Here is a 23,771-nt window from a genome sequence, read left to right as displayed (position 1 = left end):
CTTCAAAGATCCTTTTTGATGATTAATCATTTAAACACCCTCCCGCGTATTATTTTACTTGTTCTATTACCATTTTGCATTTAAGCAACATTTCTTTTAAGGGAGGCGGTGACGTAGTGGTCTTATCACTGGACTAATAAACCAGAGACCCAGGGTAATGCACTGGGGACCCGGGTTCGAATTCTGCCACTGCAGATGGTGAAATTTGAATTCAATAGAAATCTGAGATGAAAAGTCTAATAATGACCATTGCCGATTGTTGTAAAAACCCATCTGGCAAACTAATTATTCCCCTTTCCAAAGATATCCCTAAATTCACTTTCATTTTATGTGGACCATCTTGAAAGAAAATACAGGTTTTTCCTTTAGGGAAGGAAATTTGCCGCCCTTACCTGGTCTGCCCTACGTGTGACTCCAGACCCACAGCAATGTGGTTGACTCCTAACTTCCCCCTCAAGGGCAATTAGGAATGAGCCAGCCTGCGACATCTACATCCCATGAACGAATAAATTTAAAAACATTTGTTTTGCCCTTTAATCAAAGGGGTTGGGGCTGTTTAGCACAGGGCTAAATTGCTGGCTTTGAAAGCAGAGCAAGGCAGGCCAGCAGCATGGTTCGATTCCCGTAACAGCTTCCCCGAACAGGCGCCGGAATGTGGCGACTAGGAGCTTTTCACAGTAACTTCATTTGAAGCCTACTTGTGACAAGCGATTTTCATTTTCATTTTTTCATTATTCTTGCCTTTATTCCACCTTATCCCAGACCTTCCCTTTTGTTATTTTCCTCCTCTCTCCTTTTCCCTGCCTCTGCATATGTTTTAAATCTGTCTCATCTCTAACTTTCAAGTCAGTGACCTGTGAAGTAAACTCTTTCTCTATAGATGCTGCCAGACCGGCTGAGTATTTCCAGCATTTGTTAATTTCAGATTTTCAGCATCCATAGTACTTTCCTTTTATATAATTTAGACTGTTGCATTATTTATAACAATGAGTGTAGGAATGGTAACATTAAGTACCAAAGGTGCAGAACATGGGCAACAACCTATGGTATGGATTCATGGTAACCAGCAACTTTAAGGATGGTTTTCAGTCATAGCTCCCACTTTTCTCTGGAGCCACTCCAAAGCTTATCTGGCATTCTCAGTAAAGATGCCCGTAAGAGGTGTTACAGTCCATGTAGAGACTGATAACTTTTAAACAAGAAAGGAATCCTCATGACGCCAACAGAAAATCGATGGACAAGATTTCTCTATTTTTTTAACCTTTTGTTGTAACAGGCCAATTAAAAGCATTATCCTTCAAACATTACCTCACAGACAAAGAATATTTCAAATAAAATGGTAAATTTCCCTTTATGTAGTTGATACAACAAAGATATGGGGCAAAATTCTCCGGTATCGGCGCGATGTCCGCCGACTGGCGCCCAAAATGGCGCAAATCAGTCGGGCATCGCGCCGCCCCAAAGGTGCGGAATGCTCCACATCTTGGGGAGCCGAGCCCCAACCTTAAGGGGCTAGGCCCGCGCTGGACGAATTTCTGCCCCGCCAGCTGGTGGGAAAGGCCTTTGGTGCCTCGCCAGCTGGCGCGGAAATGACATCTCCGGGCGGCGCATGCGCGGGAGCGTTAGCGGCCGCTGACGGCATTCCCGCGCATGCGCAGTGGAGGTAGTCTCTTCCGCCCCCGGCGGGGGGGGTCGGAGAATCTCGCCCATGATTCACGTAGTTACAAGCATTCGCTTCATTTCCATACAAATATGGCACCCATGCAATCTTTCAAACTTGGCCACCAGTGCATTTCATCTCTCACCTCTCACTTGATGGATTTGGATATTGAAAGAACCCAGATATGGTCGATAACCAAACAGCACACCCCTAAAGAACCTCCCTACCCCAACTTTTGATGTTATCCCCAGAATCTCCAGACACTCCATTCTCCGAATGCTTTAAACAGTCTGGTTACTCTGACAAAACTGAAGTGGCAACATTGGTTTTGTCTAATCCACAATCCCTACTCTCTTTGTCTTCAGAGTTCAGTCTTTTTAACTGTGATTTGTATGCAGCTTCTTGTAAAAATGTCTCCTCTGGTCACCGGAACTACCAATTCTGTTCTTCACATAGAGATCTGTACTTCTAGGTTCTGGGATCAGTTGTAATTTTATCTCTCAATTAGATATCTATTTACTCTTTGCTTTTTAACTTTTATCACAGTAGCAATGTCAGGCCACATGGGCATTTCTCAGAAGCTTGATGACCTCATACCCAAGCAAACTAATTAGTCCCCTTTCCAAAGATATCCCTAAATTCACTTTCATTTTATGTGGACCATCTTGAAAGAAAATACAGGTTTTTCCCCAAAGCACAGGGGTCATCACAAAAGCTTTTTCCCAAAGTATGAAAGAAAATCTACCCTTTAATTCAAGATTAGGGACAGTTTTGTGTGGTTAATTCACGCCCATTAGGAACTGGTTTGTTAATTTGTAGTTCATTACATGTAAGTGTTTTCCAGCAAATGGAGAATAAAACCTTTCATTGCATCATTATGGAAAATAATAACCCAAGAGTTTTCAACACAATTGTGCCACTCACTCATCACTGTCAGCTGAATTTGGGTGGAAGCCCTCATTCTTTAATTAAGAAGAGATAATGGTTTTGGAATTGTTCAGTGCTATTGTCAATGTTCCCCTTTGGTTGATAGGTAGTGCAAGTTTGGAGATGTATACATTTTTAAATCTGGGTGCTGCGCCTGATAACCTGAAATTCTGTTCGGGAGCTTCAAGCTTCAAATTTAAGTGACAGCCAAGACTGGGTTCACAAAAGATTTGTTGCTACGCAGCCGGAGCAGTTGGATCCTTTATTTCATCTCAGTAAAATATTTTGTGTGGAAGTTGATTGTAGTGACAGATATTCAAGTTGGGTCAGAAAAGAAAGAACTTGTATTCCTATCACGTTTCGGTAAGATTCTGAATTACTTTGCGTGCAGTTAATGTTATGTAGATAAATACAACAGGCAGTTTACAGTCAGCAAGGTTTCACAAACTATAAATGAAATAAATAACCAGTTAATGGTTGAAGCAGGAATGCTGGTCAGCAGAAACATTTTTTTCCCTTTCTTTAATTAGTGCCATGGAACCATTTACTTCTTCCTGAACTGGTCGACAGGAACTTTATTTGGCAGAAGTAACCGTATCAATGCACATTAGCTACTGTGATCATAGAGTGGGTTTTGATGCACAGCCTTTTGAATTAAAGGAAAATGAAGGCAGTCTGTTTAATTGACTAGCACAATCATAGAATCCCTACAGTGCAGGAGGCCATTGGGCCCATCGAGCCTGCATCAGCCCTTCGAATGAGAACTGTACACATGTCCACTCCCCTGTGACCCTGCCCTATCCCCTAACCTGCACATCCCTGGACACATAAGAGGCAATTTATCATTGCCAATTCACCTAACCTGCACATCTTTGGACTGTGGGAGGAAACCGGAGCACCCGGAGGAAACCCACACAGAAACTGGGAGAACGTACACAGGCAGTGACCCAAGTTTGGAATTGAAACCTGGTCCCTGGCACTGTGAGGCAGCAGTGCTAATCATTGTGCCACTGTGCCACCCACAATATAGCAAGAAGAGGATTTAATTTTACAGAAACTGCTTGTTTTTTATAACATCAAAAATATTTCGAGGCATTTTAATTTTTTTTGAAGGAAAGAAGATAGTAATTAAGTATTTTCCTTTAATTTCAATTCCCATTTTGTAGTTGGATTATTTATATATGAAACGTTGAACTGGTTTTATTTCAGTTTGAGAGTACTAAAATGATACAGATCATATCTTGACTATGCTGAAGTGATTGAATAAAGAATGTTGCAGTCCCTTGGGCGCGATTCTCCCAGCCCCGCGCCGGAGAATCGCCGCAACCGTGCCACGCTGCCCCAACGCGGCGCGCAATTCTCCGAGGTGCGGAGAATTTGCGCTGGCGCGTTTGACGCGGCACCGGTTGCGGGCCGCTGTACGAGGCCGGGCCACCGATTCTCCGGCTCGGATGGGCCGAGCGGTCGCATGGAAAAAGCAGAGCCCCACCGGTGCCGTCCACGCCTGGTCGCTGCCGGAGGGAACTCTGCGGGCAGGGTCGGGATGGGGGGGGGGGGGGGGGGGGGGGGGGGCGGCCTGGAGGGGGGTGGGGCTCCGTCCCTTGGGGGGGGGGCCTCCGATGGGGTCTAGCCCACGATCGGGGCCCACCGATCGGCGGGCTGCCACCGCCCCCCCGGCCTACTTTGTTGTGCATCCGGCACCAGAACCCCCGCGCCATGTTGTGTCGGGGCCGGCGCGTTCCGTAAAGCCACTGCGCATGCGCGGGTTGGCACTCCCCCCTGTGTGCGCCAGGAAGTGAGGCTGGAGCAGCACGAACCGCTCCAGCGCCGTGCTAGCCCCCTGTGGGGGCCAGAATGGCTAGTCCCCGCGCCCGTTTCGCGCCGTCGTGAAACGCGATGGCGTTCACGACGACGCGGACCCTCTGTCCCACGATTGGAGAATCGCGCCCCTTATGTTTGCATTTACTTAGAATTAAACATGAAAACATGTTGGCCAGCAAAAACAACTGTATTTCATTGTAGCATATTTTATCACCAGTAAATCTATTAAGAAGTGGCATTGCAGATTGCATTTTTAAATCTGTTATTTATTAAATACTGTCTATGGAACAGCCCAAGGGGGGGGTATTGACTGAGAACTCGCTGAATAAAAATTGTGACTGGATTTTAATTTTTTTTGTTTCTGTACGAGGTGATTAATGCTGCCAACTCTGTTTCCTTTTTGTTTTTCCCCAGTTACCCTTACATTCCGATTCTCCCTGCACGACTCTTGGAAGTGCTAAGCTCACCAACTCCATTTATCATTGGTGTACACTCCGTGTTTCAGAGTGAAATTAATGATCTGGTATGTTGCAGCCCATTTGTATGCTTGGTTAGAAGAACAGTTCTGGATTTTGTCTAGTTTTGTGCAGATCATAAGTGCATTATTACCAAAAAGCATTTTATTCTTCAGAATTATATGCTACTCAAATTTGTAAACAAGCCATTTACTGAAATTGCTTTGTACTTCAAAATATGTGAAATGTGCTTGATTAATTATCATGATTCACATTACAATGGCTCTTCAATAAATGAGCAACTTTTACATATATAGAACAGAGGCCTTTTTCTTTCTCTCTTGTACTTCAGAGGATTGACTGAGGATAGCAATTGATTAAAATCACAAGGGGCAGTGCCCCTTTGTGATAGTTATACAGTTGCTCTGGAAAGACTGGCACTGGAATCAAGTAAGCATGAATCAGTGTAAATATTTTACCATTGACTAATAACGCAGAGGGTAGTAATACAGGGATTGCCATCAACCTGTGAGAATGTTACCTCTGTGGTCCCAAGCTGCCCTGAGAGCTTGTTTGATTAAAGCTTTATAAATGATATGATGCTAGTGGCTAAATTTACAGATGATACAAATCTAATGAAGATGTTAGACACCAGCCCTGAATGGATAGGCTACAGCTGGATTTGAATATACTGAAATATTTCTGAAATTTAAACTTGCAATCTTCAGGATCAGGGCTCCAATGAATAAATTGTGCATTTCATATTTTTAAGGCAGAGGTGGATTGATTCTTCGTAAGCAAGGAGGTGATAGATTATCGGGGGTAGGCAGAATGCAAATTTGAGTTGACTTTCAGATCAGCCATGACCATATTAAATGAAGGAGCAGGATTGAGGGACTGTGCCGACTGCTGCTTCTTGTTCGTATATAAAACTTTGTATCATTACTACTTTTGGAACCGAGTCATTTTTAGGAGCAGGAATATAAAATCAAATGCAAGAAACTTGAGATAGAGAGCTAGAAAAATATTTTATGTTGTTTGGATGTGGAATGCACCTCCAAAGATGGTGGATAAAGCAGAGGGCATATCAGCATACAAAAATAAGTTAGATAGGCAGCTAAAGGAAAGGGGAATAATGTGATGCGAGGACAGAGCGGTCACAAATGATTTGACACTGTTTCTGGACTGTTAAGGCTGACTGGCTGATTTCAGAGTTGAGGGGGCGGGATTCTCCCATTTGGCGGCAGAGTGACCACGTCGTCGGAAACGGGTCGCTGGGTGTACTGATTCGGGCCCCTACAGGGGGCCAGCACGCGCTGGAGTAGTTCACGCCACTCTAGCCTCCCATCCCTGCGCGAACTGTGCGCCGCGGGATCCGTGCATGCGCAGTGGTGCCGGCGCCCACCCGCACATGAGCGGTGGCCTCCTTCAACCCGCCGGCCCCGATGCAACATGGCACGGGGGTTCAAGGACTGGCGCGGAACAAAATAGGCCCGGGGAGCAAGAGGCCAGCCTGCCGATTGGTGGGCCCCGATCGCGGGCCAGGCTTCCCCCCCCTCCCAACAGGCCTCCCGCCGACCCTGCGCGCAGAGTTCCCGCTGGCTGCGACCAGGTGTGGACGGCGCCAGCGCGGACTCTGCCTTTTTAGAGCGGCCGCTCGGCCCATTACGGGCCGAGAATCGGCCGCCCGCGACCGGCGCCGTGCCAAACGCGCCAGCGCCAATTCTCTGTTCCGTGGAAAATCGCGTGCCGGCGTCGGGGCGGTGTGGCCCGTTTGCGAGGATTCTCCGGCCTGGGAGAATCCCGCCCGAGATTCCTCTGCATCTGTATATCAATACCGAATTCAATCCCAATTTTTTATATTTTTGATTTTGGATGTCCTTTTTCTAGTTGGATGTAATCGTCGCTGATTTGGATGGCGGTACTATTAAAATCCCAGAATGCATTCATCTCTCCCAGTTGCCAGAGCCTCTCTTGCATCAAACTCAAGCAGCACTTTCTCTTGTAAGTTGATTCTCCAATAACAATATGATTTGAAATAAGAATTTTAACTTAAAGTATCATTGTTGATTTGTATTCAGAATTTCAGTTGCATTATTGAACAAATTGACTTAATTCTAGTCTATAGTAAAGTCTGTATGCTTGCTATTGGAATACTCTTAAAAGCGCTTTCACTTTCTGGGTTAAAGATTTCATGCCACAGCACAAATTTGGCATGAGTGGTGAGGACTTATTTTTTTTACTTAGGGTTGTTTTCATTATTGCTGTTCCATCCATGCACTCATGCATTAAAATCAGAGTTCCCTGACAGAATTTGGTCGAGCACCAATGATTTTTGTTCCTTTGAACTTGTCCTTTTTTTTCCTACCAATTTATTCTCTTTCATCTCATCTCTTCTCCTTTAGCCCTGCCTTCTAACCTATCCCTCCGTCTCCAAGACTGTTCTACACAGCTGCTGTCCGTATTACAAGACCATTTCAGCCTCTCTCTTCATCCCTGACATTTTCCAGTCCACACCATACTAGAGTTTAGAAGAGTAAGTGGTGACTTGATCGAAAATCCTGAGGGGCTGTGGAGCGTATGTTTCCTCCTGTCGGAAAATATTGAACCAGGGGTCACTGTTTAAAAATAAGTGGTTGCTTATTCAAGACCTAGATGAAGATACATTTTTTTCTTTCAAAGGATCGAGAGTCTCTGGAACTCCCTTCCTCAGAAGGCTGTGGAAGCAGAGTCTTTGAATATTTTTAAGGCAGAGCTAGATGGATTCTTGATTGACAAGGGGATTATCGGTAGGTAGGAATGTACGGTTGAAGTTATAAGCAGATCAACCATGATTTTATTGAATGGCAGAGCAAGTGGCCTACTTTGCTTCTAATTCATATGTTTGCATACTAGGCTTATCTGTTCCTTTGATCCATTCCTGCCACTTACCACACAAGTCATTATCGGCCATCCCTTGATTCGAGGATAACGCCTACTTAATATCATGAGTTTCCACGTCTTCGTGAACATGGGGGAGTTGGTTGTGGGGGGATAATGGAGTTCATTTTCCTCCTATATGTAGGACAAACGCAAGCCACTTTTGATTTCTTCAATTCTGCAAACAATAAATTTGGCCTATCTTTAAATATTGCCAAAAACAAAACTCATATCAAACGAACATTTTTTCAGCCAAATATTCAAACCCCCACAGATGCTGAAGGAGAGACTCTGGAACGTAATGAGCACTTTGTGTACCTTGGCAGTCACATCTCCCAAAAGGTCACCATTGATGGGGAGATCAAAACTGGATCAGCTGTGTCAGCTCAGCCTTCTACGAACTATGACAATGAGTGTTTAACAACAAATGCCCCACAAAACAGTCCTAGTGTACAGGGCAGTTGTTGTCACCACATGCCTGAACTGCAGTGAGACTTGGACTGTGTACCAGTGGCCCATCACATCCTCCAGATTCAATAGGAGAACCATCAAACAAATGCTACTGTCCTTCTTGAAACAGATCCATTAGCATTCATGCAAAACTGCAAAATCAACTTCGATTGACTGAACATTATATCTGGTTGGCCAAAAAAGGTCTCCCCTGCTGGGTTCTGTATTCTCAACTCTCAAATGGCCAACGTTCTAGGGAAAGGCAAAGAAAATGCTTCAAAGACACTTTGTTTATCAAACCGCATCACACTTTGATTCACAACTTCTTAATGATGAGGCACAGAAGGAAAGAAAAGACGCATACCATGCACTCCGGATCGCTTGTGGAATGCTCTGGCCCATATGCCCAAATGAACTCCATTATCCCCCGCAACCAACTCCCCCACCTCCCCGCCTCCCTGCCTCCCAGACTTCAGCAATGCAATAATTCTTCTCTCAAGAAGAGGGAAGGAGGGGGAAATAAATCATGTTGTGGAATCTATCAAGGTATTTCCCTGTTGTCCACAGCAGCAAAATTCCTGACGCACATTCTCCTGAATTGCCTATTTCCTGTGGTTTAGGAAATCCTCCGAGAGAAACAGTGTGGCTTCCAGAGGAATCGCCGACATGGTCTTTGTTGCCAGATGAATCCAGGAAAAAATTGACAACAATAATATGCTCCATTTCTATCCTTCCTGCCAAAGTGGACTAGTTCACATTTTCACACATCATGCCCCTTCTGCCAAATTTTTGCACACTTGCTTAAATTGCCTACAGCCTTGACAACAACTTTATTCCTTAGTGTCATCAGCAAATTAAGCTCCCGTACATTTGGTCCTTTTATCTAAGTCAGTGATATAAATTGTAAATACGTGAGGCCCCAGCACTGTGGCACTCTACCCATCACATCTTGCCAACCGGAAATATCTGAACCAACCTCCATTCACTGCACATTTTGAAAAGATATTTAGTTAACAGAATGTGTGTATGGGGACAATGAGGTTGATGTAATGTATATGGAATCCCAAAAGGAGTTTAGTAAAGAACCACATAAAAGACATGTCAGCAAAATTGAAACCCAAATTATAAAAAGGGCAGTAGCAGAATGGATTTTAAAAATGGCTAAGGGATAGAAAATAGAGAGCTGTGGTGAATTACTTTTATGGATTAGAGAGTGGTGTGCAGTGGTGGTCCCATAGTTCAGTACTATGACTATTGCTAACATTGATATATATTAATGATTTTGACTTCAGGGTATTGGGAAAAGTTTTGAAATTTGGAGGTAATTTTTAAAAAAAAATTTAAAGTACCCAATTATTTTTTTCCAATTAAGGGCCTATTTAGTATTGCCAATCCACCTAACCTGCACATAGAACGTACAGTGCATAAGGAGGCCATTCGGCCTATCGAATCCGCACCAACCCACTTCAAGCCCTCACTTCCACCCTATCCCCATAACCCCTCCTAACCTTTTTGGACACTAAGGGCAATTTAGCATGTCCAGTCCACCTAACCTGCATGTCTTTGGACTGTGGGAGGAAACCTGAGCACCCGGAGGAAACCCACGCAGACACGGGGAGAACGTGCAGACTCTGCACAGACAGTGACCCAGCGGGGAATCGAACCTGGGACTCTGATGCTGTGAAGCCACAGTGATAACCACTGTGCTACCGTGCTGCCCACATGTTTGGGTTCTGGGGGTGAGACCCACGCAGACATGGGGAGAATGTGCAAACTTCACAGACAGTGGCAGGGATTGAACCCGGGTCCTCAGCGCCGTAGCAGCAGTGCTAACCACTGTACCAACATGCCATCCTAAATTTGGAGGTAACTTGAAACTAACTTGAAACTTGGGAAAGTAGAAAATGGTCAGAAAGATAGTAATAGACACTAAAGACGACAGATAGTGTTGTGGAATGGCAGATCAATACGTGCAAGTTAGGTGGATTGGCCATGATAAAATTGCCCTGAGTGACCAAAATGGTTAGGAGGGGTTATTGGGTTACGGGAATAGGGTGGAAGTTAGGGCTTAAGTGGGTCGGTGCAGACTCAATGGGCCGAATGGCCTCCTTCTGCACTGTATGCTCTATGATAATATTTTGGTGAAAAGAACAAGGCGAGATTATGCAAGCTAAATGATAACATTTTCAAGTGGTTGCGAGAAGTGAGACAGCTGGGCTGCATGTGCACAAACTCCAAAAGCATCATGCAGTGATCAGTCACTGACTGTTGTCAGACAGAACACTGTCCCTGGCCAACCCACTGGTTTCAAGCCAACCAATCAAACCGACTTCCTCCAAAGCTGGTTCCTAAGATTCACTCGAATTTGACTAATCTGTTTCTCCTCTCCAAAATACAAAACCTAGGAACACAATATCCTGGCAAGTAGGCTGCTTCAGCTTGAGTCCTCTGCCTAAAGGCACAATCCCATTGTGGTTCCAAGGACCAAATAAAAATAATATAAAATAAATGGGAACAAAGGAAATAAATACGAAGGACTCTTACCACACCTCCTCCAAACTTCACCAACAATGCTTGCACCCTCTTCTCATAAATTCCCCAGCACTGCTTACCTGTCCCCCCCACCCCCTCCCAGCTCATCTTTTGAAATCCATGGCTCCTTAAATCCCTGAAATCCATCTGGTTGATGTAGGAACAGAGCCAACAGTGTTTAGGGATGGGCAGTGAGCATTGTCGGGAGGGGGGGATGAACATTGTCTGGGGGAACAGGAGGGAGTGAGCATTGTCGAGGATGCCAGGGTGGTTGAGCAATGCCTGGTTTGGGGGGTGTTGAAAAAGGTCCCTGGACAATAGGAGGACGTGGCGGTGCAATGTCAGGAGTGACAGGACATTTAAAACTCTGCAAATTAACTAACTGAACCAGATCTTAAGTGGCATGTCTTCACTGTCATTACACTTTGCCTTTAGTCCTCACCATTCCACTCGTCACTGGAGCCAGGCCAGGAAGGTGCTAAGTCTCGAGTCTAAAAAGGTCAAGGGGTGAATTTTAAATGTGGTCAGTGGCATGGCTCCCATTCTGCCACTGAGTGGGAGTTCTGAGCCATCATATTCAGTTCTGGCACCATACATTAGTAGGGACATAAAGACTTTGGAAAAGGTATGAGATTAACAACAGCTTGCATTTATATAGCATCTTTAATGCAATGAAACATCCCCAAGCTAAAACAAAATATGACACCAAGCCAGATAAGCAGATATGAGGTCAGCTGACCAAAAACATTGTCAAAGACGTAGGTTTTAAGGAGCATCTTAAGGAAGGAAAACAATGTACAGATGCAGACAGGTGTCGGGAGTGAATTCCAGAGCTTGTGCTCTGGAATCATCAGCAACTGAAGGTGGAGCAATTATAATTGGAATGCACAAGAGTCCAGAGGAGTGGAGATATCTCAGAGGGTTATGGGGCTGGAGGAGATGAGGGGAAGCAAGGCCCTGGGGGGGTTTGAAAACAAAGATAAGAATTTTAAAGCCAAGACATAACTTGATCAGGAGTGAGCTCAGGGATGATAGGACAGTGGTTAGGCTGTGAATTAAGACCCAGGCAACAGAGTTTTGGATGACCTCAAGTTTACAGAGGATAGAATGTGGTAGTCCAGCCAAGAGTGTGTCAGATTAGTCGAGTCTAAAATTTATGAATGCATGAATGAAGCACAACTGAGCTGAGAGAGGTGGAAATAGGGATGGCATGCATATGGAAGCTTGACTCCAAATCAAATGTGACACCAAGATTGTGGACAGATTGATTTAATCTCAGACAGTTTCCAGAGAGAGTATTGGAATTGGTGGCTAGTGGAGCGGATAGTGGTGAAGGAACAGAAAACAGTGGCTTCAATCTTCCTAATATTTACTAGAATCATTCCAGGAATGAAGGATTTAGTTACAAGTGATAATTTGAGAAACTTTGAATATTTTATAAGGCAGAGCTGGATAGATTCTTGGGGTAGACAGGAATGTTCGGTTGAGACTACATCAGATCAGCCATGATCTTCATGAATGGCAGAGCAGGCTCGAGGGGTCGAGTGGCCTAATTCATATGGTCGTAACTGGGTTGGTTTTCCTTTGAGCAGAGAAGGCTAAGAGGAAATTTGATTGAGGCATTTAAAATCTTGAAGGTAGGTAGAATAAATAAAGAGAAACTTTTTCCAATGGTTAAAAAGTCAAAACACAGTTTCAAGGTGGTTGGTATAAGAACCAGTGGCAACATGAGGAGAACATATACATGCAACAGTTGGTTAGAATTTTCAACGTACTGCTGCTTGGTACAGAGGTTGATACTGATTCAATAGCACCCCTTAAAAGAATGTTGGATAAATATTTTAATGTAAAACAAAACTGCAGGTATATGGCAAAATAGGGTGGAGGTGGAACTAATTGGATTGCTCTTGTGTTCGTGCAACTTGATGTGCTGCACCGTTCAGTGAATTCATTCAAAACCTTCATCCTCGCTTACAGATCAATTTATATAACTACCTTTAATTCAATATGCGATGGTGAGCATTGGCAATTCCCAAATAACACTGCTTTGTTAACCGTCATCAAATTGCCTACACTTTCAAATACACACTTTTCTAAGCATGCCCCTGGTGAGCCTAATTTTTGTATTTCTGCTAATGTATTGGGCCATAAATTCCGAGATCTCCAGAGTGTGCTTACTTCCTCTGGGAGGACTCCACTCAACTCCCCTGATCCCTGAGGGGATTGTCTGCTGCGGCACTCCCTTTCCCAAGTTATGACCATGATCCCTCCTCCCCTGAGGTGTGACTATGTGCCCCACCCCCCTCTTGGTGGACTGCGATGTGTGGTCTTGAGGGCAGTTGCACTGCCGAGATCTCCCTCCATGAGTCGAAAGGTTAAGCGAGGCAGGCTGGAAAGAAAATTCACAAAGGTAATTGACATGGAGTGGTAATCCATTCTGAGGAAGTTACGGGCATTGATTTACGGAGATACACATCACTAACATACACCTCCAAACTCAGCCACCATAATTTTGGTCTGCTCCTATACAAAAATGCATAAATTAATGCCCAGTTAATGCTTACCACCTGAATGTAATTGAACTATAAATTCATATACATTTAACAGACGTGTGGTAATGGTTTTGTTCATTTTCACCTTTTGGCAGGTGACAACATTTTGACAATTTCTTGCTTTTTAAAATTTATAATTCTGTTAAGTTGACATGAAAAGGTTAGTCATGGCACGAATCAACTACAGCCTCCCGGATTGCCTTGATCCACTACAGTTCGCCTACCGCTGCAACAGGTCCACAGTAGATGCCATCTCCATGGCCCTGCACTCTACCCTGGAACACCTAGATGACAAAGACACTGAGCAGACTCCTATTTATCGACTACAGCTCAGCCTTCAACACCATCATTCTTATGAAACTCATCTCCAAACTCTGTGGCCTTATCCTCGGCTCCTCCCTCTGCGACTGGATCCTGAACTTTCTAACTCACAGGCCACAATCAGTAAAGATAGGCAACAACACCTCCTCCACGATCATCCTCAACATCGATGCCCTACAAGGCTGTGTCCTCAGCCCCCTACTATACTCCTTATACACCTATGACTGTGTGACCAAATTCCACTCCCAACTCGATTTTCAAATTTGCTGAAGATACCACCGTAGTGGGTCGGATTTCAAACAATGACGAGACAGTGCAGGAATGAGATAGAGAATCTGGTGAACTGGTGCGACGACAATAATCTCTCCCTCAATGTCGACAAAACAAAGGAGATTGTCATCGACTTCAGGAAGCGTAGTGGAGAACATGCCCCTGTCTACATCAATGGGAACAAAGTAGAAAAGGTCGAAGCTTCAAGTTTTTAGGTGTACAGTTCACCAACAGCCTGTCCTGGTCCCCGATGCCAACACTATAGTTAAGAAAACCCACCAACGACTCTACTTTCTCAGAAGACTAAGGAAATTTGGCATGTCAGATACAACCCTCACCAACTTCTACAGATGCACCATAGAAAGCATTCTTTCTGGTTGTATCACAGCTTGGTATGGATCCTGATCTGCCCAAGACTGCAGGAAACTGCAAAAGGTTATGAATGTAGCCCAGTCCATCACGCAAACCAGCCTCCCATCCATTGACTCTTTCTATAATTCCCGCTGCCTCAGAAAGGCAGCCAGCATAATTAAGGACCCCATACTCTCTTCCACCTTCTTCCGTCAGGAAAAAGATACCAAAGTTTGAGGTCACGTACCAACCGACTCAAGAACAGCTTCGTCCCTGCTGCCATCAGACCTTTGAATGGACCTACCTCTTATTAAGTTGATCCTTTCTCTACACCTTGCTATAACTGTAACATTATATTCTGCAGTCTCTCCTTCCTTCCCTATGTACGGTATGCATTGTTTGTACAGCATGCAAGAAACAATACTTTTCACTGTATACTAATACATGTGACAATAAATCAAATCAAATGAATTTGTTTGATTGTGAGCTGCTGTTATTAGATTTAGCACCATATTGTTGAACATCTGATAAATGTCTAGATTATTATTCAGATGTTCAATTCTTTGAACTTTAATGAGACGATATGGATAATGGTCGAGAAACTCTTTCTTTGGAAATTGCCAAACACCTCTCTTGTATAACAAGTCAGAATTACTAGCTAGAAGTTTCTTCTCTGCGTAGCACTAAATTCCAAGCTGAATATATTGCTGGTTTAAATTATGTAGCGGACATCTGAAATGAAAGTACATGTATTAATATTTTCATAGGTTATTCATCCAGACCTGGAAGTAGCTGATTATGCTTTTCCTCCTGCTCGTACAGCTCCTTCTAATTTAAGATTGTTGGTGAGTATTTGCGAACTTGTTTTTATTTATATTACTATTGATTACATGAATATTCATTACAGCATACTCTTCAAAGTTTTAATGGTGTTTATTTTTCTTTTCTAGGATAAGGAAGTCAGGGCGGTGTTCCTAAGATTATTTGCACAGCTCTTTCAAGGGTACAGATCATGCTTGCAACTGATTCGAATCCATCCTGAACCTGTAATACACTTTCACAAGGTCAGTTGCAAATGGTCATTTACGCAGCCTTGAAATCATCGAGCACTGTTTAATGCTTTTGTTGTCATGTAAATGGATAAGAAGTAAGGTATCAGTCCACTTGATGTCAGCATGATGTATTCTTGTTGAATTTACATGCAAAAATCTCCTGGACTGTTGAATTTCTTGAATTTATGTTACAACTCTGAACGAAGAGAGAAGGAACTTTATTTTCTGACTGCTGGATCTTCTCCATTAAATGGGGAAGTTTGACGCTGGTGTGTTTGAGTGGTCTAATTGCTCATCCTGCCTCAGACAAGTAAAGCTAACAGTTTATGCTGCTCTGGAGTGCTTACTTTCCAGGTCATTATCACCATCATTTGCATTCTCGTTGTCTTTTTGTCCATGACATCTTTTTCAGCATCTACCTACCACTGGCCCTCTATGTTAAAAGTATTGCTAACTATAGTCTGAAGTTTACAGACAATTGAGAAATATATTTTCTTGACCTCACGAAAAGATCATCATGACTTTAATTTTCTTGTAATGTAGAAGTGACATTTATTATTTTGCTGCTAACTTTTCTCTGTTGTCCTCAATAACTTAAAAACTTCAGTGAACTTTTTATCATAGCCATCAGTGGGATTAATAGTTTAATGGTCATTTAAATTAATTATTTAATAATTTTCACATTTCAATCTTAAAACAAGCTGTTTGGTAGGCTTATAAAGTGGACGTGAAGTACTTCTCAAAATAACGGAACACCTATAAAGTCATGATTCTGAGCAAAAAGCACAAATAATAATCTTTATTAGTGTCACAAGTAGGCTTACATTAACACTGCAATGAAGTTACTGTGAAAAGCCCCTAGCCGCCACACTCCGGCGCCTGTTCAGGTACACTGAGAGAGAATTCAGGATGTCCAATACACCTAACTAGCACATCTTTCGGGACTACCTCAAACCTCAAAAGGCACAACCTCAAACAAAGCAAATATTCTGCTAAATGGATTTAAAAGGACATTACAAGTGATACAAAGAGGAAGAGCAATCTCTACAAATCCTGCAGGATGGATTTCACTGGGATGAATAAAGGTAAAAGCAGAGAAATATCAAAAGGATGAAAAGAGGGGAAAAGTGACGTCGAGAAAGGTTTAGCAGCCACAGATAAATATTCTTTCAATAAGAAGGTATCCGGAAAGTAGGTGAAATATGCCCTCCCCAACAGAGATGGCTCAAGAAAAATCAATTTCTTTGATTCAATGAGATGAAAGTTTTATGCAAGCTAAAAGGGCCCAAAGCATTAAATCCATGGGATAGATGGTACAAGATAGAAGATAGATCCTAGAGCGTTTCTAAGACTGAAGAGGAGATTTATGAGGCAGTGACAACCATAACGAGAAAGACATTAGGCATTGAGCAGTTTTGAATGGATTGGGAACAGCTCTGTGTGGTGTTAACATTCATCATAAGTATGGTAAAACAGATAAGGGCAACTACAGACCCATTTTATTTACTTACAATCCATGGATAATAATGTGACTTTAAAGATCAAACATGAGTTGGTGGCACAGTTGTAATATCGTTGGACTAGTAATCCAGAGACTCAGGTCTCGGTAATGGTAGCATGATAGCTGTCATCGATTGTCTTAAAAACTCCCATCTGGTTCACTAATGTCCTTTAAGGAAGGAAATCTGTCGTCCTTAACTGGTCTCGTCTGTTTGTGACTCCAGATCCATAGCAGTGTGTTTGACCCTCAAATGCCCTCTGAAATGGCCTAGCAAGCCACTCAGTGAACATAAACAAATCACTGCGGATGCTGGAAACTGAAACAGAAAATGCTGGTCAATCTCCGCAGTATATTTCCATGTATATTATTTTATTATTTCATGGGATGTGGGCACCACGGACAGTCAACATTCCTTGTCTATCCCCAATTGTCCTTGAGAGCTGCTGGTGAGCTCCAGTTTCGAACTACTGCAGTCCATCTGGTTGACATTTCCACTATTGCTTGGTACGGCTGAATGGCTTGCCAGGCTAATGCAGAGGCAAGCTAAGAGTCAACCACATTGCTGTGAATCAGGAGTCACCAATAGATTAGCTCAGGTAAGGATGGCAGATTTCCAGTCACTGAGATTATTGATTATTCCTAGCGTCTGATGTGACAATCAGTGTTTCTCCTCCTTACCTCGATGGGGATACGGCCAAAGATCACTTTGTTGGGAGATTCCCTCCATCGTGGTGGCCTGAGAGATTTTTCTGTTTTTTATTTGAAATTTTAAAAAGCAGCTGAGAGGACAGCTTCTTGTTGAGGCACCCGTCTACTTACTTAATGTGTGCTGCAGCCGACTGCTTCTTTGAAGCTGGAAGGCCTTTGATTGAAACCCCCCTCCCCCACTGCCTTTAATTGGACAGGGAGGCTGTCTCCATGAGGATTTAAGGATTCATCCATTTATCAGTTTCCACTTCCAGAGCACCATTTCTGAGCTGAAAACAACCCTGCTTCCTGTTTTCTGCCTCTGTGATGACAATTCAGCCCAATGTCTAATTGAACGTGCTGTTGAGTCATAAGCAAACCAATATTTATCTGGAAATATCTGTTCATACTGCAGGCAGCCTTCCTGGGACAGCGTGGATTGGTTGAAAATGACTTCCTGACAAAAGTTCTTGATGGAATGGCATTTGCAGGATTTGTGTCAGAAAGAGGACCTCCCTACAGATCTTGTGATTTGTTTGATGATGTAAGAATTCTGTTGCATTTCTTCCTTATTCTCCATTTAATGTGAAGGTCTTTTCATGGTTGCCATTTTAAAATTTTTAAGTTATGATATGTTGAAAACAGATAAATACTAATATTTCATTTTCTGCTATCAAATGTTTTTTATGACTGCTTTGTACACATGTTATAAATTATCTATAATTCCATTCACTTGATAGTTGAATTTCCTAGAATTGTATCCAATAGTCTAGGGACAAGAATGGCATGTTCCTTTCCATGGCATTATTCATCTATTTAGTCTTAATCAGGACTGATAAAGCACATTACACTTTTGATTTTGGCTAAGGATATTTCCAAGTTGGCAAAAATGATGCATGCTTAATTAGTGTTAAGATTCTTCATAATTTAAACATGCATAAAACAATATTTCCTTGGCTTAGTTTATTTCAAAAATTGAGAACCGTTCTGAATGCATTTCTATTGGGGCCTGTTTCCCCAACTCTCTCTTTCTGGTACATTAATGACCATATTGGTGCCATGTCCTGCTCCTGCCTGGATTCGAAAATGTCTTCAACTTTCTTTCCAATTACCAACTTTCTCTCAGTTTCACATGGTCGATCTCTGACTCATAGAGCTACTTGCTACAGTGCTGAAGTAGGCCATTCAGCCCATAAAATCCATACCAGCCCTCTGAAAGAACCGCCTACCTAGGCCAACTCCCACCCTATCCCCGTTACCCCACCTAACCTGCACATCTTTGGGCACTAAGTACAATTGAGCATGGCCAATCTACCTAACCTGCACATCTTTGGACTTTGGGAGGAAACTGGAGCACCCGGGGGAAAACCATGCAGACAAGGGGAGAACGTGAAAACTTCATACAGATAGTCACCCAAATACAGAATTGAACCCTGGTCTCCGATGCTGTGGTTCCTTGATTTTGTTTCCAATTTTGGCTATCCACTAATATTCATTATAATTCCACTGACTTCCACAGTTACCTCAACTACACTTCCTCATACCCTTCAAGGATTTGGGCCAGAATTCTCCATTTGGAAAGGGGCCATCTGGGTTGGGCTAGGTATAACATGAAATTAAGGGGGCAGGAGTTAAGTGGGGAAGATGATGGGCGGTAGAGGGGATTGTGGACATAAGCCTCCGGTAAGGCTGATAACGAGGAACGTCCTGGGACTGGGCCCGTTAAGAGGTCACGGGTGTTCACGCACCTCAGGAGCTTGAAAGCGGGTATGGTCTTTCTGCAGGAGACACACCTCTGTGTAAAGGACCAATTTGAGGTTAAGGAAGGGGTGAGTCGGGCACGTTTTTCACTCAGGGTTTGATTCGAAATCGAGGGGAGTGGCGATTTTAATGAGCAGAAAAATGGGATTTGTGAGTGCGAAGGAGGTGAGGGATCCGGGTGGGAGTTATATGATTGTGAGTGGGCTTTTGGAATGGGCACCAGTGGTGTTGGTAAATGTGTATGCCCCAAATTGGGATGATGTGGATTTTATGAGGAGTTTGCTGGCAGTGATCCCAGATTTAGCCATGCTCCAGTTGATCATAGGAGGAGATTTTAACTGTGTCCGAGAGTCGAGGATGGATAGGTTGAACCCCAGTGTGATGGGTAGGGTACAAATAGCAAGGGAGCTGGGAGGCTTATGGAGAGGATGGGTATGGTGGATCCATGGTGCTTTTAGAACCCAGGGGGAAGGGGGTATTCCTTCTTTTCACCTGTCCATAAGGTGTATTCAAGGATTGATTACTTTGTAGTGAGTTGGGAGATTTTGGTTGGGGTGGAAGGGGCAAAGTATGCGGGGATAGTTATCTTGGACCATGCGCTCCACTGGCAGGATATTCGGTTTAGATCAGGGTGGAGGTTTGACTCTGGGTTGTTGGCGGATGGAGGTTTTAGTGACAAGGTGAGGGCAGCGATTAAGGAGTATGTGGAGTTGAATCAGAATGAGGATGTGTTGGCGCCATTTTTTGGAAGCACTGAAGGCAGTGGTCCGGGGGGGAAATTATTTTGTTTAAGCTCGTGCGGATAAGGAAAGGAGGGAGGAACATGGACGTCTCGCGAGCAAGATAGTGGAGGTGGACAGGGAATATACGAGGGTGCCCACCATGGAGGGAATGGCAAAGAGGAAAAGGTTGCAGTGGCAGTTTGACAGGCTGACAACGGGGTTGGCGGTAGGACAACTGCGTAGGGCAAGAGGCGTGCAATATGAGTATGGGGAGAAGGCGAGCCGCATGCTGGCGCACCACCTGCGGAGGCAGGCTGCGTCCAGGGAAACATTGAAGATTAAAATACGGGCTGGGGATATGGTGTTAGAACCAGGGAGGATAAACGAGGCGTTTAAGGAATACTACCAGGGACTTTACGAGGCAGACCCGGGGGAAGAGGAGGCAGTCATGGGGCGGTTTCTGGACGAGCTGGAATTTCCCCAGGTCGAGGAAGCAAAGAGGCAGGCATTGGAGGAGCCCCTGGGTCTGAGGAAGGTGCTGGATAGTATCAGGGGTATGAAGTCGGGGGAAGACCCCTGGGCCGGATGGGTACCCGGCGGAATTTTATAAGGAATTTGCGACTGACCTGGCACGACATCTGTTGGGGGCGTTTAATGAAACACTGGAGAAGGGGGAGTTGCCGGAGACGATGACACAGGCAGTAATCACATTAAGCCCAGAAAAGGGGAAGGACCCGGTGGAATGTGGGTCGTATAGACCCATATCGCTATTGAACATGGATGTGAAAGTATTGGCTAAGTTGTTGGCAGGGGGGATGAAGGACTGTGCCCCGGGGTGGTTGCAGAAACAGACTTCGCGAAGGGCAGGCAGCTCGCGAGTAATATAAAACGGCCATTGAATGTGGTGATGAATCCGTCGGGGGCTCTGGTACTGGAGGTGGTGCTGTCAATGGACACGGAGAAGGTATTTGATCGGGTGGAGTGGCGGTGCTTGTTCGAGGTTTTGGGAAGGTTTGTGGCATGGGTGCGGTTGCTGTATGTGGCACCAAGGGCAAGGGTGAGGACTAATGATATGAGCTCACGAAGCTTTGACTTACACAAGGGTATGAGGCAAGGGTGCCCGCTGTTGCCGTTGCTATTTGCGCTGGCCATAGAGCCGTTGGCAATGGTTCTTAGGGGGTAGGCAGAGTGGCGGGGGATTATGAGGGGACAGAGGGAGCATCGGGCGTCGCTCTATGCTGATGACCTCTTCCTTTATGTTTCGGATCCGTTGGAGAGTATGGAAAGGCTAATGGGCCTGCTGGGGAGGTTTGGAGGGTTCTCGGGATGCAAACTGAATGTAGGGAAAAGCAAGGTTTTCCCAGTTAATGAGCTGGGACATCGGACGAATTTAGGGGGGAATGCCATTTACGATAGCGAGGGATAGGTTTAGGTATTTGGGGATTCAGGTAGCGACGGAATGGATGGGGCTTCATAAGTGGAATTTAGCAAAGCTGATGCCCATCCCATTGATGAAACAGCTGGGTTATGAGGGTGTCCAGAAGGGTGGCCTGGGTGGGTTTCCAGATGACCAGAGGTTCAAAGGGCACAGGCGGCACTCAGTAGAGTTAACAGCTAGGTGCCTGTAATTAGAACCAAAGGGGTGCATTTAAAAGACAGGCTGCAGCAATGGCAGTCTGAGCTGGGCCACCCTGATCATGAGGGGTCATCCCGAGTCCACGGACTTGGCACCAAGTTGCTCCCTGCTACTGCCCCTGGTTCGGCAGCTAACCCCAGCAAGCCAGACAATTTTTTGGTGCCTTTCAGTCTTTTTATGCCTCTTGCTCCCCCTACGCAGCCATGGCACTCCGGTCTCCCCTTGTCAATACTTGCACTAATTCGCACATGCGAGACTTCCGCCTGAGAGGGATGGAACATCGCGGAAGGATAGACCATGAAATATCCAAGCCGCTAATGATATTGAAATCCATGCAAATGACAGTTTTGCGTGAATCCGCTGGCATAGGGCGTAAACATTGATATCACTGCCAGCGAGGGACCGAATTCTCTGCCAGATCGCGGTTCGTGTTTCGGAAGTGGAGAATCCAGGTCTCCATTTCATTCCATTCCCGCAGTCACTATTACATCTATTCCAATGATGCAAACTTCCATACCGGTTCTTCTGAGATATCATTCTTTTCCGTAAACTAAGGTCACCCGAGGCCGGAATTGAACCTGGGACCCTGGAGCTGTGAGGCAGCAGTGCTAACTATTGTGCTACCATGCCACCCGGCATATCATAAGAGCTTCTATTTTACAGTTTGTCTTTTTATATCGACTCTGTATTAAGTTATGATGGACAAAATCAATGATTGAATTAGTTACTGATTGAAAGTAATATATTTCTGTTTTGTCTATATATAAATGCATTAAGAACAGGTTGCTTTGCATGTAGTTGCTACTTCAGATGAGTTGTGTGTGTCTCTGTTTATGTTTTATTGATTAATAGATGCCTTGTCAAGTCCAGAGTGAGCAGCCAGGCACCTTGGATGTGTTTATGAATTTGGTTGCTGGAAGAAATATCTGGAACCATTAGTCATAACTGTCCCGGGGGATCATGTGATACAAGTACGGGAATAGATGTGTTTCTATGAGCTTTGGCACTACTCAGCCTATAATCATTTCATCTGCTGTGTTCGCACAGCTCGTGCTTAACTAATCCGGGTGTGAGAACTCCATATTAAGTCCCTGGAAGATTTCTGGCTCAACGTTGGTGACAAAATGCCAAGTGATATTAAGAAAATCGTCAACAAATAAGAGCAGTCAGAAGCGACAGGAGTGGAGCCAACTCCTCAACTTGGCGACTTAGTGAGCGAACAGGTTCTCGATCTGGCACTCTCAAAGGCATTTCAACTGATGACTGCTCATATTATTATGGTCATTGACAAGAAACAAGGTCTGGAAGCACAAAATATCAGTGCTCATCCTTTGAAGCTGCAGAACATGGATAAAAAGCTAGACGAAGCAGCGGAGTGAATTATGTCGAAAATGTAACTTCCTCGCTAGAGGCCCACATACAATACTTTAAAAAGCCGTTATGTGGTATGAGAAGCATTCCTTGACGGCCTGGAGAACCGAGGCCGAAGGAAGAATGCCCAGATTGTCAATTTGCCAGAAGGAGCTGAAGGTAAACTCTTAGTTAAATTCTGAGAGCTGGCTACCACGTCTACTTAATTTAGAAACAAAAGGTGGGCACATTAAATTAGAAAGAGCGTATTGTATCCTGTCTCTGAGGCCAAGGGACAACCAACGACGCCGACCTGTAGTTATTCTTTTTCATAAATTCAAGGATTGCCAAAGAGTTATCGTAGAATCATAGAATCCCTACAGTACAGAAGGAGTCCATTCGGCCCAGCATGTATGCACCGACCCCCTGAGAGGGCACCCGAACCAGGCTCTCGACCTATCCCTGCAGCCCAGTAGTCCCACTTAACCTGGACATTATGGGGCAATTTAGCATGGCCAGTCTACCTAACCTGCACGTCTTTGGACTGTGGGAAGAAACAAGAGCACCGGTAGTAAGCCCAAGCAGCCACAGGGAGACCGTATGAACTCCACACAGTCACCTAAGGCTGGAATTGAACCCAGGTCCCTGGTGCTGTGAGGCAGCAGTGCTAACCACTGTGCCACCGGAGGCAGCTAAATTTGGAGGCAGCTCAAAGTAAGGGGGTCTTTTCTATGTAGGAGCGAAGATCTCTTTTTTTTTCAAGATTTCTCGACGGTGATACATCAGAGACACATGGGCTTTGAT

The 23,771-nt window shown here is 44.4% G+C and overlaps 1 protein-coding gene across 2 annotated transcripts in view; it reads left to right on the top strand.

The window, feature by feature from the left end:
• sbf2 (SET binding factor 2) overlaps positions 1–23,771 on the top strand; it is an 857,151-nt gene that overhangs the window by 477,866 nt on the left and 355,514 nt on the right. For both annotated transcript variants that reach the window (XM_072466526.1, XM_072466525.1), the window contains exons 8-12: positions 4,823–4,931; positions 6,754–6,867; positions 15,026–15,103; positions 15,209–15,322; positions 17,914–18,042. In XM_072466526.1, coding sequence (XP_072322627.1) covers positions 4,823–4,931; positions 6,754–6,867; positions 15,026–15,103; positions 15,209–15,322; positions 17,914–18,042 — 544 coding nt within the window. The remainder of the gene's footprint in view (positions 1–4,822; positions 4,932–6,753; positions 6,868–15,025; positions 15,104–15,208; positions 15,323–17,913; positions 18,043–23,771) is intronic.

Source organism: Scyliorhinus torazame, chromosome 10, assembly GCF_047496885.1.
Source record: "Scyliorhinus torazame isolate Kashiwa2021f chromosome 10, sScyTor2.1, whole genome shotgun sequence".
Taxonomy (NCBI): domain Eukaryota; kingdom Metazoa; phylum Chordata; class Chondrichthyes; order Carcharhiniformes; family Scyliorhinidae; genus Scyliorhinus; species Scyliorhinus torazame.
Note: the sequence above shows the minus strand (reverse complement) of the source record. Positions and strands in the feature narration are given on the sequence as shown.